We start from the raw sequence: 18,183 nt of genomic DNA on the forward strand, positions 1-18,183 counted from the left end.
GGTTCATTACGCTGTGGCGTCCCCTGATTAATGGGGGGACTAAGCCAAAAAGAAAATAAATGAATGAGTATTATTAATAAATATCTATAGTGACAAACACATATTACTATAGTTATAATAATAATACATCTTTTATTATTATTATGGCTTCTATCAATTGTTTATGAATACAGAAAAGCTCAGCATCTTTATATTACATAATAATTAATATTACATGCTAATTATAAGTAATATTGCAGTTATAGCAAATATTTATCATCACAATATTACAATAAATGTTAATAAATTAATATAGATAAATACATTTTTAATATTACTATTAGCTAAAGCAGTGTTTCTCATCCACGCTCCTGAAGGACCACCAGCACTGCATGTTCTGGATATCTCCCTTGTATATCACACCCATTACAGGTCTTTCAGTCTCTGCTAATGATCTGGATCAGGTGTGTATGATTAGGGAGACACGGAAAATGTGCAGAACTGGTGGTCCTCTAGGAACGTGGTTGAGACACCCTGATCTAAAGGTTATTGTTATGATCATAGATCACTGATTATAACATTCAAGTAATAATAATGTGCAATATTTGTCAAACCTATTTATTATTCTCTAATAAAATATTTAAATATTAATAAATAAAGAGTTCAGATTATTTGCATTACCTTTAAAGTAAATTAATTGAACACAATCATAGGATGCTGAGGAAAAATGCTTATTTTAGAAGAACATTGAGTGGTTTTTGCATCTGAACTCTTCAAATACACACGTATAAACACATTATTACATTGTCAGACAAGCTCCTGAAGTAAACGCACAGATGTAGAGTGGTCAGTTATTGATGGGCCAGTCCTGTATGGGACCAGCCCTCTGTGCACCGCATCCCCCGCACGAGCTACAGATCTGAGAGCAGTTTTCAGAGCCCGTCACTCCAGACTCCGCATTCAACACTTCACAATCCGCGCAGCCAAGGAAACCCACCAAAACTTTGCCCCCCAAATCCCCGGACCCTCAGGGTGGGGTAGAGCCGCGGAGAAGCTGCAGAGCAAACAAAAGCTCTCCTCTTGGCTTTCAGATAAAAACATACCAGCTGTGAAAGAAAAAAAAGTCCTAATACAAACTCAAGACGAAAAGCGGAACCGAACGGCGGATCCACGTTTCCCATGCTAAACTGTTGCTGAAGAGACTGAACGCGGAGAATCTAAAAATGACCATCACGTGGACAATCATCGTATTAGGTGAGTTTACCTTCATTTACGACGAGGATGCAGCTTAACTATACACTCGAACTCTTAATTTATTAAATATAATGTTAGTTCGGTTAATCTGAGGGATATAGGGTTTATATTGATGATTAAGTTCATTCACGGTTGTTCGTGTATTTACAACATGTTTGAATACTTTACATCGATTCTGCTTCATAATTTGCGATAACACCATGATTTACATCATAAAGGGTTCACTTTAATTCAGTTTCTTCTGAATTGAAGTAACTCCCACTAATAAGTAACAATTACTGTTTATTCACGAGTCATAAATAAAGTGTCAGAAATTCATTTTTACATCCGCGAGCAAAGGACGTTTATTGAATCTCCCAAAAGCAACTGGCGATTAATAATGTTCTCAAAACATTGACTGTGGAACATTTTATATGCCTTCATTAGGTTAGTGATGGGATGATTTATTAATGAAACGTTTTATTTGGACGTTTCTCCACCATCTGTTAAATGCTGCTACATATATTTTTATAACATTCACAAATCCTTCAATTCTCATAATATTGTGGAGGATTTTAAACTATTTAATAGCTTTTAAAGTATTAAAACCTCCACATTTTGAACTCTTTTTAGCTTGTTTGTCTGGTCCAGACTATTTTATTTGTGTCTTTTTGATATCCTAAATGTGTTCACAGAGATCAGTGGTTCACATGTACAGCACTGAAAAATACAAATAAAACAGTTCAAACAGTTTATATATGTTGAATTTGAACAAATTAAAATGAGTAATGTTCAGCATCATTTGTTTAAATTCAGCCCAAATAAATTGTTTATAACCACTCAATTTAAAAATATTCAGTAAATCATCTTGAATCATTTTTTTCAGTGAGGTTTAGATTGATTAAAACAATAATTGCTCTTCTAATCCAGTTCATTTGATTAAGTGTGAACTCAGCTCAACTGAAATATGAATTAAATACAGACCAGAGACTAAATGAATAATATATAAAGAAATAAATGATGATAATATATTTATGATAATAAATGAATTATGTACACTAAAATGATGTCTGCAGGGTTGTTGCAAACAATTTATATGGGTTGAATTTAAACAAACATCATATTTAACTCAATTTGTTTGATTAAATTCAGCCTAAATAAATTGTATACATCCACTTAACTCAAATAAATTTAGTAAATCAAAGGAATCATCTTTGAATATTTTTTTCAGTGTATCTGACACATTGTCATGAGACCCACACACACAAAATAATTTACTGTTTGTTCAAACTACTTATTTAAAGCGAGCTAGACCAACACAAATCCTAAGTTTTTTTTTTTTTTTTTGGGACATTTTTTTTAAATCCACTTAAATTTGTAAAAACAATTAAGTTAACTTAATCGATTTGGGTTGGGACAGCATGAAGGAGTTGTGTGGAACCCAGCATTTTTTAAAGTGCAAGCGCACCTGTTTTTTCTTCTAGTGAAATTCATTATGGTTCAAAACAGGCACCTGAAAAGCTTCCAGTGCTATCTATCTTTATTTGTGTGAAAATAACAAATTCCTGGTGCTGTTTTGATTCTTTTCTATCATAGCTCTGCACAATTTTGCTTCAACCCTAATCAGACACACCTGATCCCACTAAGACCATTCTTGAACACCTTGATTAGTTGGATCAGCTGTGTTAGAATAGAGTTGGAGCAAAACTGTGCAGAGCTGCGGCCCTTTTAAGTTTAAGACCTATAGTTTTACATGATATGGACTCTCCAAAAGAACTCATCCAATAAAAAACCCCAAATGAACCAACAGAACCAAAAATCAAATGTGAACGCTCCAAATTAAATAACAACAACATTAAAAAATGATAACTTTCTTAATAATTCTCTATATAAATTCCTCTTTCAATGCACACCAGCTGCCTGCCCGTTCATAACTTAGTTATCATAAAGCAACTGGCTTTTTTTTTGCTGACAGTGATGGCTGCTGATCTAACAGCACCTGACCGCATGTGTAGGTGTGCTCTGGGAAGTGCAGCATCTGTGCCACTCCACATTTCTGTCAGCTGCTTTGCTGAAACCACAAACAGCAACACAATTACAGATGAAGTACATCCCGGACTCAAGAGGGAGGACTGTTATTCTTTAATTATCAGCGTGATGCACCTGCTCATCCAGACATCAGACTGACGCTCATTAGAAAAGAGCTGGTGTTTAGTTTTGTTTAGCATCATAAGCATTTCTGACTCTAGTCTCGGTCAGCCTTTTTTAATGTGGTCTGATAGGAGGAGTGGGGATGCTTTTCTGGATTTTAAGGATCCTTTATCAGTGTTTTTCCCACAGATTATTTGAATTAAGTTCGTCGTGTGTTGAGTTTTGACGACAGGTTGTGTTATGTAAGGTTTCCCTCTTCCTCAGTGTTTAAGTTAGCCAAATGAAACAGATGGAAACCAAGTATCCTTTGCCAATGCTCTTGTCTGGATGCGTTCATCTCACACAAGGCTTGGGAAAGTGCAGAACAATGGCTTGGAAAATGTTCTGTCAACATCCCTGTTCCCAGGGAAGGTGTGGCTCTTGTTTCCTTTCTCCTCTTGCTCTGTGTCTTTCTACATCTCTCAGTTAAATTATCTAACTTATTTCTGTGAGAAAGAAATCTGATTTTAAAGAATGAAAGGCTGATTTAACATGAGATGATCATGTTGGTGGTGTTTTTTACAGAACTTTTTAAAGACTCTCTTGAAGGAGGCTTGACTTGTATGGGTTTCTTTCCTGTGTTGTCACACTTCCTACTGAAACAGGAAGTCTGGGTGAGGCACAGCAAAAGACTTTAATAACCAAGAAGTCTGAATATAAAAAAAAAAACAATTACATAATAAAATGCTTCACAGCACTTAAAAAAAATGGGATAGTGGATAAGGCTGGATTTTTAATTCTGTTAACACTCAAATGTTTGAGGTCAGTATTTTTATTTTAATATATATCTATATAGTAAATAGTCTCCTACACACAACAGGATTATGAATACGGATAAAAAGTCATTTTAATATACATTATTCCAGCAAAATATCTTCTGTCATAAACACTTTTGAGATTTAGTATGGCAATGAATATGTATATAAGAATTTTCTTGGCGGTATAGCTCTGCTACGCTGCTGCTTTGGTTATTATGGCAGTACCGAGACCTGCTACTGCCAGTATATACACAAACATGCTGTCTGAAAATATAACACACTGCTGCTGCAAACATGATATGCACACTGTAAAAAAAAAAAGTATTTTATGTTTTTACCGGCAAAAACGCGTAAAATAACGTCCGAAAAAAACCATAAAATAACGTTCATTAAATTACAGAAATTTACCGTAAAATAACAGATGTTAAATTTTTACCGGAAATCTAAATTTAAGGACATTTTTGTAATTTAATGTCATATTTTATAAAAATGAAATATATTGTTTCATTCACCACAACCAACAGCTTTAAATCGACAATGCTTTAAAGCACAATGCTTTATAGCTGGGTATCCAAACTCTGTCCTGAAGGGCCGGTGTCCTGCTGAGTTTAGCTCCAACTTGCTTCAACACACCTGCCAGGACGTTTCTAGTATATCTAATGAGAACTTGATTAGCTGGTTCAGGTGTGTTTGACTAGAGTTGGAGCTAAACTCTCCAGGACACTGGCCCTCCAGGACTGAGTTTGGACACCCCTGCTTCATGTCATTGTAGTTCGGTCCCTCATTATATCCATAAAGTACTTCTAATTTAGTTTATTTTTATTATTATTTTAAAATATTTGAGGTCTGTTGTGAGACAAAAAAAAAACTATAAGAAAAAATGAATGTAAAAAGTTAAAACAAAAAAGTGGGCGGGCACTAAGGCACTGTTGCACACTCCCAATATTTGGAAACGCCCTTCAGTGCAACATGAGTCATTGATTAGGTTCTGCCTGTTTTCCCAAAAATGGTGTTTATTCATCAACTACAGCTTTAATTTGACAGATACCGTAAACTATGAATATTTATGAACTAACATCCACAAATTTTCTGTTTGGCTTATTAGTATGGCATCAAGAGGTAATGAAATTCTTTGTTTAACGTGGGAGTGTTGGAATGCTTTATGAAGAAGACGTGCAAGTGAAAGAGAGCGAAAGATTAGCCCTGCATGTTTTGAGATTCCAAAGATGGCCCCTTTGTCACCCTCCTCCCTCCTCCTCTGATCTGCTTATTATGTATAACGTCTGCAACTGGCACCACCGTGGTCTTCAACTCCCTTCTCTAATACTCAACCTCCCCTCCTTAACCCACAAATCCTTGAGTTTATCACTCAGATACTCTGCACCATTTAACAGCTAGTATTTCTTAGAAGACAACAATCAAGCTCACACCACCTCATCACTAAATCCCTTGCAGTCCTTTCAAAAATGTTAAAAAGTGGCACTTCAGTTTTGATAGCTCACCCTCCTAAAAAAAGCTTGATACAGTTACATTAGTCTGCCGTAATGACGTCTGATAGTGTGTGTCATGAGGAATGCGAAACACAAATGCCTGCTGACCTTGTTCGGCCTCTTTTCCAGTCCTCTCAGACTCCTTCTCCCTTTCTTCTGTCTGTCTTTCATTCATTATGCGCATTTTTATATTCACAGTCCTTCTCCTCACCTCAATAGAGGGGGTTAGTTGTGACTCAGCTCCATAAAAGAGCCCCCCAAACCCTGTCTTTCTTGCCTCCCTCCCGTTGGGCCTATGGGTCTGTTCAATTACCCCTGAATAGGACACTATCATGAGGAAAAAGGGGGCCCAAAGACCTCCTGCAAGACTGAGAGTGTGCGACTTGTTTTCAAAGAAATTAGTGTAGTACAATATAATACAACTAGACGGGGCAATTAAGGAATAATTTATTACTTTATTAGTAAACATAGCACTGTTTGGCATATTGCAAAAAAATCCTCTACAGATAGAAGATTTGATCTTTAGATTTCTTTTTAGATTTCTTTTATCAGAGAAGTGGATTTTTAAAAAGTCTCTTATTAGGGATGCTAATAACAACCGATTAACCGAAAGGGTGCGTTTTTAACTGATTAACGGTATCAGTTAAATGAACAAAAAAATATAATTATATATATTTTTAAAGTTTGGCTGCATAAGTGGCCAATCACAGAGAATGCGCTTTTTGGGTTGAGAGGGGCATCTTTTGAATGGTTTACTAATGGCCGCGAGTGTTTTGCAGCACCTCGCGTTTTTAACCGTTTCGCACTGTGTGGTCGCAGCAGAAAAAAACCACGTTACGTCAGTCGCGTCTTTTTTTCTATGCTGTTGGAAATGCTGCACGTGCTTGAAGATGTTCTGTATGCTGTTGTTCACATGTCATAATAAATCAGTATTTTAAAATGCAATATTTAATATGTCAGACACAAAATAGATTATTATTTTATTAAATAATAATTTAATATTAATCGGACCAGTTAACCGTTAATATTCAGTTAACGAGCGGCGGTTGTCGGTTGGCAAAATGAACCGAAATGAGCATCCCTATCTCTTATGTTTTCTAAACAGTAATTATAAAATCGGTTAAAAAATATAGAGTAAACAGTAATACTGTAAAACATGTAGCATTACAGTTTAACACTTTTCTGCTTATAAAATGTAATAATACTTTAACAGGGACATATTATGTGTAAATAATAATTAACTTTAATATATAATAAATATTAAATATAATAAATATTACTTTAGCAGTAAATAGTATTCTCTTATACAGTAAAAAAACTTACATATATATATATATATATATATATATATATATATATATATATATATATATATATATATATAGTGTTGGGGGTAATGCAGTACAAGTAACGCGAGTCACGTAATGATATTACTAAGTAACAAGTAACTCATTACTTTTAAAAAGTAATAATATTTGAGTTACTTAAAAAAAAATGTAGTTACTTTTTAGCTTAATTAGCTAAAATAAAAAAAAGCTGAATTAAAATGAACATATTCATGCTGAATCTCGCACTCAATGATAAAATGCAGAAACAGACAGAAACCAAGATGGCAGAGCCTTACATTTCTGCGATGGAAGTATTCTCATTACTCTGAACAGATCAAAGAAAGGGAAAAGGGGATTGTCTTAATGGACAGTGATTTTACTTCACCAATAAGACCAAAAGTAGCAAACACATGGCTTTACCCTTTCATTAATCTGTATATATGGAATATAACTTGAGGTGTCAGGAAGTTCTCAGAAGATAAGATTACCCTACATTATCTTCTTTTTTAAAGGTAAATTAAAGTGTAGCTATACGGTGCATTGTTAATTGCAGAGCTCCTTTATAAAAAAAAAAAAAGAAGAAGAAAACAATCCTGCATGTTATGAAAGAGATCCTCAGCCAGGTCAGATAAAGTAACTCAAAAGTAACGCAACATATTACTTACCATAAAAAGTAACTAAGTAACGCAACTAGTTACTTTTTTGGAGAGTAACTCAATATTGTAATGCATTAATTTCAAAAGTAACTTTCCCCAACACTATATATTCACACATGCATTACATTATAACAGCTATAATGTACAAAACATCAATATTGTAAAATACTTCAGCATTACAGTCGCTTAATAATATAAAGTGATAACACTTTAGTGGGTATGCTTTAAATAGATCAAAAACATCAGTAAACATATCTATGCTTAAACAAAACGCTATTTTCAAATAATGTAAGTTAATGAATAACTTTCTAGGGAACCTAGAAAAACAGCTGTGAATCTGTTATCAACATTGGAATGGCACATTATTAATAACCAGCGTCAGCAACGCATCACCTATATTAGATCTGATTTCTCTTTCTGGTCTTTAAGATGAGTGAGTGGAGATCCCGTTATCTGGGATTACTAGAAAAGCACCTCAGAGTCTCAGTGAGAGTGCCGGAGCCTGTAAGACTGATAATGAATGATTATATGTCTCCACATACCCTTGAGTGTGGAGCATCCATGCAGGTGAAATGTCTGCATTTTGTCCAAAGAGTCTACACTGATAGCGTTTGCAACTGTGGCCGTGTCAATGGCTGATGAACAGACCTGGCTGACAGCAGGGTCAATGAGGGTCAATCTTAATGATAGAACTATTGTTAAGTATAAACATCAATCTGACACTTTCCATTTCTCAAATAAATGCATTTCAACTTATTTAAATGAGGCTCACTATAATTGGGTGTTTAAAAACAAGGAGTGACAGTGAAAAGGAGCTGTCGTGCTGATTAGCGGTGGCCTTTATTTTGTTTTTGGAGGTGTAAGGCTATGTGGCAAGATGGTGATTACACAAGGGCTAAATATAAGACTACACCAGTTCACCAACCAAAATAAACAGTCTCCCATCACCACCGCCTACCCTAAAAGCAACAATGCCGTTTCTACAACAGCCACTACTGATTGTTCTGACATCCCATTGGGTCAAGATTTACAAGATCTATGGTGGACAGATACAAACAACATCAAATTATAATACATTTAAGTCACTTCTTATATAAAGTCTTGAACTGATTAATAAAAACAATGGGGTCTAGAATAACCAATGTTAAAACTAAGCCGTTTTTTTAAATATTTGGTTCGTCTTTGCCTGTTCAAGACAGTTGTAAAATAATAATAGTCAAGCAACTCTGATAAACACTGGATCAGTCACTAGAAGTCTGTCGATTACTAAATATACAATTATGAACAGGAGAGCTGGAGGTTAAGGAAATGCTATTGTTTTAAGCCTCAAGAGGCTATGGAGCAGATTTGGACTCCATTGTTTTGGCAGCCCTGGGGTTCGCCCATAAGAGTAGGTGTGTTACTTCCTAAGTTATTGTATAGCGTGTCCTGTCCAGCTAACTAAAAACAGAGATAATCCCCCACTTGAATATGACATCGAGACATAATAATAGCAATATGAGGTGAATATATAAAGACAAGAACATTATAATCCAAGCTTGAAGGAATTTGCTGTATTGGACTGTTGAAGGGATTGTTCACCCAAAAATGACATCCTCAAGTGCAGGGGTGGGCAAACTCGGTCCTGGAGGGCCGGTGTCCTGCACAGTTTAGCTCCAACTCTAATCAAACACACCTGCTTTTACATTTCTAGTGATCTTGAAGACACTGATTAGCTTGTGCAGGTGTGTTTAATTAGTGTTGGAGCTAAACTGTGCAGGACACCGGCCCTCCAGGACCGTGTTTGCCCACCCCTGCTCAAGTGGTTCCAAACCTTTATGAGTTTCTTTAATCTGTTGAACAATAAAGATAATATATTAAAGAAAGCTAAAAACCTGTAATCATTGACCTCCAAACTAGGAAAAACAAATATATTTGGAAGTCAATGGTTGCAGGTTTCTTCAAAATCTCTTTTTTTGGTGTTCAATGGAAGAAAGAAAGAAACAGGTTTGACACAAGTGAAAGGAAATTTCAGTTTGGGGTGAATTATCCCTTTAATAGCATCATGTTTACCAAAATAAAAATCAATGTCCATCTGATATCTCAAAAAAGGAAAAAAAAAAAAAAAAAAAAAAAAAAAAAAAAAATCACAGAGGAATGTTGAAATTAAGCACAAAATCTGTTTAACCCAAAGCCAACTTGAAGTAGTTTTTTTTACAGTAAACAGGAATTAGAATGTTTCATGTTGAAGAGAATAAACCAAAAAGTCTGTTAAATCAAGTCATAAATGCAACTCTTCTGTTATAATAACCACTACAGTAATTCATTTCCAATTTTTCAGCAGCTTATCAGCAAATACGCTACTTGTCTGCATGCATAAAATCAGTTACTACTGAGTTTACAGCACTCAAACTGCGTAACAATACCATGTTTTAAAATTTGCAACCAAAAACAATTTGTTGAGATTGCAAACTTTCTTATCTGCCTGTTTTCTGTTCCCAACAGGTGCCTTCCTACATGGCATGGCATATGCGCAATCTGAAACCACAATACAAAACACTTCTGAATCACACAGTACCTTGAATACAATTGCGGTCACCTCTGCAACTGTCTCTACTAGTGTGCACAAAACGACTACAGCACAAACAACTGAAGCACAAACAACATCCATTCCAGCTGATCCAACAAGCCAAGCCACACAACCTGTTACTTCTGCACCAACCACCCAACCAGATCCTAACAACAACCAGGGCTCAACAGCTTCACCCAGTACATCTACCCTATACATGCCAAGTGGCAGTTCTGCTCAAGTAAAACCAAGTGGAGTTGACCCAAATACTTCATCCAGTCCAACTACCCAATACACACAAACTGATAGTTCTAAATCAGTTAAACAACCGCATCCATCCGACCAAGATTCTACATCCAGTCCAGATAACCAAATTACTCCAACTGGCACTTCTGAACGAACAACACAACGTGATTCAGCTGAACAAACTACTGCATACAGTCCAGCGAAGCAAGATGGGCCTACCATTCCTTACCCATCCACACTAGCTAACTCTACCACACAACTCGCCACTTCTAAGCCAGACATTACAACAGACAAAAGGACAACAACTGGGACCACAAGTAAGATTTCGCTCACATCAGAATGATCTTAATAACTGAAAAAAATTAACTTTTAATGTACAAAAGGCTCTTAAAAACGAGTCAAATAATTTAAATAATGAAAAGTAAATTGTTGTTATTTATTTCCTGTCCTTTTTCAGCTCAATTACTCACCACAGCAAAACCAAATGCTAGAAGTTCTGTTTTCCAAAGTCTTCAGACCACCATAGTACCACAGTCAACAACTGCTCCAATCAAAACATCCCAGCCTTCAGATCTACGCAAAAATTTCACTCATGTAAATCTCTCATTCATGTCTTTCTTACATATTATCATTACATTCTTAATCCTGATATTGTTTGTGATCTTACTTATTTTGTCTTTTGCAGCCTGTCTATGATCTGAGCAGCAGCAGCAGCAGCAGCAGCACTGAAGTGAGTACAGGAATGAAATTAAAGTGCTTTATAGAGTACCAAAGGTTCATCTTTAATGACTGATGATGTCTTTAAACATTCAGAGATCATAGAGAGATCATTTTTCTCCACCAGATGACAATATGGCCTTTTAAAAAAGTATCTTCAACTTTAAAAAAAAAAAAGAGAGCCTGTTCTCATCTGGTGAAAACTTCCTAAAATTCACCCGCACATATTAAGAATTTCTAAGATTTCTGTATGTTCAAAGACATCATTTATTAATAGGAAAAATTATAACAGAGAAATGGAGCCAGAGGACATTTTTCTGTAAAACAATAGCATGCAAATTAACCAAATTCACAAAATCATCTTACTTCCGCCTTAAAAACGCTAAACACACATTTGTGATTGCAGAGGAATATCGTGCGTGAAACCTGCAAGAAGCTGGGTCAGAACTTGAAAGGAAATTGCTCTGTGGAAGTGGAAATTAACAACAACCAATTAATTGCAACAATAACAATAAATGGTGAGGCAAAAATTACAGCTTCCAATCATATAGAAGCACATCATCTGGAGGAATCCCCATTCCTTATATTATCTTATCTTTAATAACAATGAAAATGACAGAAATTCCTTGTTCATTTGCAGCTAACCAGGCGATACCGTTGGAAAATTACAATCCCCCAGAAACAAATGTAAGCAGATTTGACAGTAGCACTTGCAATTTCGAAAGAAGTCTGTTCATTAAACACATCTTTTGTTTTCTTTGTAGGAAAACGAGAATGGCAACAAGGAGCCAGTTCAAGACACAATACCAGACACGCTGATTGCCATCTTGGCTTCATGTGGTGCTTTGGTGCTCATTCTGTGTGGCTTTGCTGCGTACTGCACTTATCATCGTAGATCCTACAGGAAGAACCAGGTAACACTCACCTCCAAACAAAGTTTGTAATGAAGGAACTCCAAGAATGGTATCTAGATAGAGTATAAAAACAAATAGAATAATAACAATGAAACCGTGTCCCAGATCAGAAACTTGGCATTCTGAAAGAGAAAGACTTAGTGTAATCTTACCAAGATAAATATTGGTTTTGTGGACCAGAAAAGGAACAACACACTTTGGCCTTTAAAGTCCCAAAAAATACTCTAAATCAGGAGTTTAGCTGTATACCTGTAGGTTTCAAACAAGCCTGAAGGACTCAATTAGTTAGATCAGGTGCGTTTAATTAGGGTTGGAACTGTGCAGAGCAGCAACCCTGCAGGAACTGAGCTTGACACCTGTACCCTAAACCCTCGTGGTGCAAATATTGTATTTTTTGCCAGTGCAAGCTCAAGAGAAGTTTTCATCAAGGGAGCTTAGTGGACACCAAATCCTGGGATACACCATGCCAATGTCAAAGAACTAGCGGCAAAAAACAACTGTGTTGTTGCCTCATGCCAATGCAGGTTCTACCTGCTGAATCAGGCAAGCTTGATCTGACATGAGCCCAAAGAGAAGCAACTTGTGGAATATACCAAACAAACTAGCCTGACAGATGCTAAATGATGGCTCGACACTGCCCAATGGCCCACTGTTGGCTTGGTGTGTCCCGGCCATAAGGAGACCACTCATGAACACACTTCTCATACCTAAAATAGCAAGAATTTTAACATTCATAACAGAATCCCTGCCTGCCTGTCACACAGAAGTCTGATGTGGAACTGATCACATTATAAGCTCGCCAGAAATGTTCACTGAATGCACACAAATAGAACAGAAGCACTCAAAAGCAGCGTTCAAATACTAATTAGACAAAGTTTGAATTTGGAAATGAGTATCAAGGGCACACAACAGCCACAAAGAGGACGCAGCCTTCTGAAAGCTAAAATCACAAGAGTTTGCATTTTCATGATAGAATACCTCTGACTATTTGGTACGTTGCAGAGCTTGTCTCATTGCAAGCTTAGTTGAAGTGTGCATTGAGAGCCCATAGTGAAAAAAGCAGGCGCTCGAGACCACCATTTGGAAATGAGACACCCTACGATTTGTGGAGCTCACTGACATGCACATGTATTGACCACTTGAAGTGTGGGACAGCCTCGATGGCAAATTTGAAGGAGAAATTCAACATGTGAACCTTCATATAGTGCCACATTCAGTCCTGCAATCCCGAATACAGCCTCTGAATTGTGACAGAACTATTATTAGCATTCACACCAACACTAAATTAGCTGCTTTTTTACTATCGGGCCGAACAGTTCTCTTAGCTTAACCTTTACATTCCTTGCGGATCCAGGCCAGTCAGCACGGATATGATTTCATTTTCCACTGGTGCTGATAACGGAGCTCTCTGGAATGTAATACAAATGCGTCATGTGTTGCCTCGGTAATGCGAGTGTAATGTAAACACTGATATGGACTGAAATCAAATATTTCTGTTTTGGAGACTCTTTTTTTTCTGATATGTTCTGTGTTGAATAACAATAAATAAAAAACTAAATAGTGTGTTATCACTAGAATTCCATGCTAAAAACTATTTGCAACTGTGCCGAACAATTTCAGACTCAAGTTGGAGTCAGGAACTGTACCTGCCTGTTCATACAATCAAAAATGTTCTGTATTTCATTAGCATCTACCAAAATTCTGTGCAAAATACAGTTGTTCATGGTTAGTTAATGTTAACTCAGTGCATTAACTAATGTTAACTAATGAACTAGGATGTTCATTGCATTGCTAAATGTTGAGCTATGATTAATAAATGCTCTACAAGTATTTTTCATAATGGGTACATGCTAGTAAATACAATAACTAATGAAACCTTATTGTAAAGTGTGGCCATCATTTTTTTCCGTGTATACATATATACATGAATGTCAGATTCAGAATCGGTTTTATTGCCATATTGGAATTTGTTTTGGTTACAGAAACTTCCAGTGTACATAAAGTGACAACACAAAATAAATATGAGAAAATACAACAAATATTGAACAGAGATGCAGTTAGACTAAATATACGGTGTTATAAGGTTATAAGGTGCTGTGTACAAATGGGTATGGAAAAAAGTATTGCATTGTATATTGTTATAATGTATGTGTGTATTTATATAAAAAATACATATATATTATACATACATATTAAATATACACATTAAAAACTGAATTACACATTGCAAACTGTTATTTATATGATTGGTTGTGATTAACAGCACTATATCCCAATGTGTACTTTTTACCTTGACAGCAACATCTAACAGAAGAGCTGCAGACAGTGGAAAACGGTTATCATGACAATCCCACTCTGGAGGTGATGGAGGTGCAGCCTGAGATGCAAGAGAAGAAACTGGCATTGAATGGGGAGTTTAACGACAGCTGGATCGTCCCAATAGACAACCTACTGAAAGAGGACATACCTGACGAAGAGGACACTCACTTGTAAGGGACCCCGATGAGCCGTCACGAGCGGGAAACCTGCTGCTGCCTTTACGGTAAATTGTGCCAAGCCAGAATGTCAGGAAAGCAGAGATTGACGTAAAGACTATGACATGACAGTGGTTTCATTTGGCGCCCACACTGTATATGCTGTAATTAAATAGTTTGATGTTAAGTATGTGCTAGAAAGAGTAGAAAAGCTTTGAGTTTTGTGTGTCACTGTCTTTGGGAATGATCAATGCACAATCTATGGCCGCTATTTGTGCCTTACTTTTCTTCATCACACGGTGGAGAAACCAGTAGTTTGATACGTATACAAATATATAAGACAGATGTTGGTTGTGAGCCTGTTTTATTGTTTTGAACACTTCTGGCTCAGTTATTTTTAATATTGAATGAAAAAATAGGATTATAAATTTCTTGTAATTTTACTCACTATATTTGAACGTTTTTTTGACCCACTGCTACACATTTTGAGACTTGTGCAAAAATGACGCCATTTTTAACTAAAAACAAGCAATCAGTATTATTTTATTTAACAAAAGAAGGGTTTTTAAAGTCAAAGTTTGTGTCCGAAACAAAAAATGTGGTTTTGTGGAATTGGTGACGTAAAATAAAAGGACTACAGGACCAAAACATTCAATGCACATGGACTACAGGATCATATTTTAAACAGAGTGACATTGCCACCTACTGGCCTGGCATGCATAATACAGCATTTTATTTTTTAATACAGTGGTCCCTCGTTATTCGTAGGAGTTGTGTTCTAAAAATAACCAGCAATAGTTGAAATCCGCAAAGTAGTCAGCTTTGTTTTTTAATTATTATTAATAATTTTAATAATTATTAATTAACATAGATATTTTAAGGCTGTACATTTTCACACTTCTCTCTTGTTTAAACTGAAAGCAATCTGTAGTATACATGTAGTATACATGCCGTGTTGCAAGGAGGAGATTGATTGACAATGGTCTACAGCCAATCAGGACGCAGAACACATTGTGCTAATCAGGATGCAAAACACAATGCGCTGTAAAAAAAAAAAAAGCATGTCAAATTGAATGAAAAAAAACCTGCGAAAGCGCAAGACCGCAAAAGGTGAACCACATTATGGCGAGGGACCACTGTAGTTTGAGGATCTATGTAAATAGGGATTTTTTTAAAAACCTTTTTAAAATGTACAGGAGGAAATTGCCGGTTTTTAGCACACCATTGTCGTCAAAAGCAGTGTTGTTCAACCACGTTCGTGGAGGACCACCAACCCCGCATGTTTGGATGTTTCCCATGTCTGTCACACCCATTACAGATCTTTCTGTCTCTGCTAACAAGCTGATGATCTGAATCAGGTGTGTTTGGTTAAGGAGACGTGGAAAATGTGCAGAGCTGGTGGTCCCACAGGAATGTGGTTGAGAAACACTACTTTAAAACACTAAATCTGATGCATTTGTTCTAGGTTTTATTTGTAAATGCAAATTGCTCTCAGTATTTCTCCTAAGTGTTTTAGCTTGCAGTTTCTGAACACTGGATCCCCATTAAATTATGCTATAGAAGTGGATCTACCAGAGAACTAAACACAGTTTATAAATGTTTTGTTAGTAGAAACCTTTCCAGTCATGATTTTTAAGACTTGGACATCATATTAATCCAGGACAGTTGGTACCCTGCTTTATTTCTTGACAGGACTGTAACTGCTCTTGTATATAAGAATTGTTTTCTATGCTTTTTCCATGTTTTAACTCTCACTCACAGGCATCAAATTCCACAGACCAATGGATAACTCATCCTGGTAAATTAGACTATAGTTTGAGAGATTGTGGCTTCTGGATTGGCAGATAACTTTTTGCATTATCTTCCCTCAGCGCTACATCTCTGTGCTGGTAGTCATGCTAGTATGAAGGTTTACCGTCTTGTTAACCTGAAACATTTGACACTAAGTCCAACACAAACATTGTGTAGCTTTTCATGTATTAAATCGTCCTATGAAACTGCCATTTGAACTGTATTTTTAAGTACGCTGATCGCCTTTTGTGTTATATTTAAGTGTTTTAAAGTTGTTTTCACCAAAACATTAAATGTTTTTTATTATTATTATTGTTGTATTTGCATGTACTACACAAATTGTCGATATAAGGGATTCACTGCTGCCTCCTGATCTACTTCCACCAAAGTATTAAGGTTGAATTGATTGCTGTACTCTGTAATTGAAGTCGGTTTGCTACTGTGTGCAAATGACAGGGGTCTGATACACTGGAAGCCGCATCTCTGTCAGATCAGACGGGGACGGCCATGATTTCTAATACAAAATAAAAATTGTGATTTTTTTTAAGGTGTATTTTTATATGAAAATGTAATTGTGCAGTTGACACATGTTGGTGCAATTCATCATAAAAAACAACTCAACACTGATATTTTAACTTATTTTAAGTTTTTTTTAAATAACTTATGAAAATATCTAAATATCTAGAGAAGAGATCTTTATCTACAGAAAAGATTTAAAATGTTACTAATTGAGGGCTGCACTATGATCCTTATTTATGCCTGACAAAAGTCTTGTCACCTATCCAAGTTTTAGGAACAACAAATAATAACTTGACTTCTAGTTGATCATTATATGAAAGGCAAAGGCCTCTAGATTACAATTATTTGACCAAAATATAATATGATCATGCCTTGTTTCTTAATTATTTAATTAGGACAGTAAGGTCTGACTTTGCTTAGACAAAGGTCTTGTCACTTATCAGAAATGATGTGCGGTATAGAATATAAAGTCATGGTGCAGTGGAAAAAGAATGAATATTGTGTATGACTCCCATGAGTTTGGAGGACTGCATCCATACATCTCTGCAATGACTCAAATAGCTTATTAATAAAGTCCTCTGGAATGGCAAAGAAAGCATTGTTGCAGGACTCCCAGAGTTCATCAAGATTCTTTGGATTCATCTTCAATGCCTCCTCCATCTTACCCCAGACATGCTCAATAATGTTCATGTCTGGTGACTGGGCTGGCCAATCCTGAAGCACCGTGACCTTTGCTTTCAGGAACTTTGATGTCGAGGCTTAAGTATGAGAAGGAGCACTATCCTGCTGAAGAATTTGCCCTCTCCTGTGGTTTGTAATGTAATGGGCAGCATAAATGTCTTGATACCTCAGGTTGTTGATGTTGCTATCCACTCTGCATGAATCTGAATGTAACCCCAAACCATGATTTTTCCTTCACCAAACTTGACTTTCTGTGAGAATCTTGGGTCCATGCAGGTTCCAATAAGTCTTCTGCAGTGTTTGTGGTGATTGGGATGCAGTTCACCAGATGATTCATCTGAAAAATCTACCTTCTACCACTTTTCTAAATGATCAACTAGAAGTCAAGCTATTATTTGTTGCTCCTACAACTAGGATCGATGACAAGACTTTTGTCAGGTAGTGTATAAACACATCAGATGTTTATTGTTCTAAATATGCCAGACAAGGTTTTTTGATTTATAAACTATTGTTAGACTTAATTAAACTTTAGCAGTTGCAATCTGTAAATCATGGTAAACATTACATATTATAAAAATATTACATGATGCATATTAAAGTATAGTATAGCTGTAGAACACATTTATTCTTGAAAATGTTAGATTTTTTCCCCTCTTTCA

The 18,183-nt window shown here is 36.1% G+C and overlaps 1 protein-coding gene across 1 annotated transcript; it reads left to right on the forward strand.

The window, feature by feature from the left end:
- The first annotated feature begins 866 nt into the window (after positions 1-866).
- On the forward strand, positions 867-16,866 carry podxl (podocalyxin-like). Its single transcript, XM_056455868.1, has 8 exons — positions 867-1,233; positions 10,119-10,745; positions 10,886-11,022; positions 11,114-11,158; positions 11,552-11,663; positions 11,786-11,832; positions 11,910-12,059; positions 14,358-16,866. Exons 1-8 carry the CDS (start codon positions 1,203-1,205, stop codon positions 14,550-14,552), a joined length of 1,344 nt encoding a protein of 447 aa, XP_056311843.1. The 5' UTR covers positions 867-1,202; the 3' UTR covers positions 14,553-16,866.
- The last annotated feature ends 1,317 nt before the right edge of the window (positions 16,867-18,183 follow it).

The sequence above is a fragment of the Danio aesculapii genome, chromosome 4 (assembly GCF_903798145.1).
Source record: "Danio aesculapii chromosome 4, fDanAes4.1, whole genome shotgun sequence".
In the NCBI taxonomy this organism is placed as follows: Eukaryota; Metazoa; Chordata; class Actinopteri; order Cypriniformes; family Danionidae; genus Danio; species Danio aesculapii.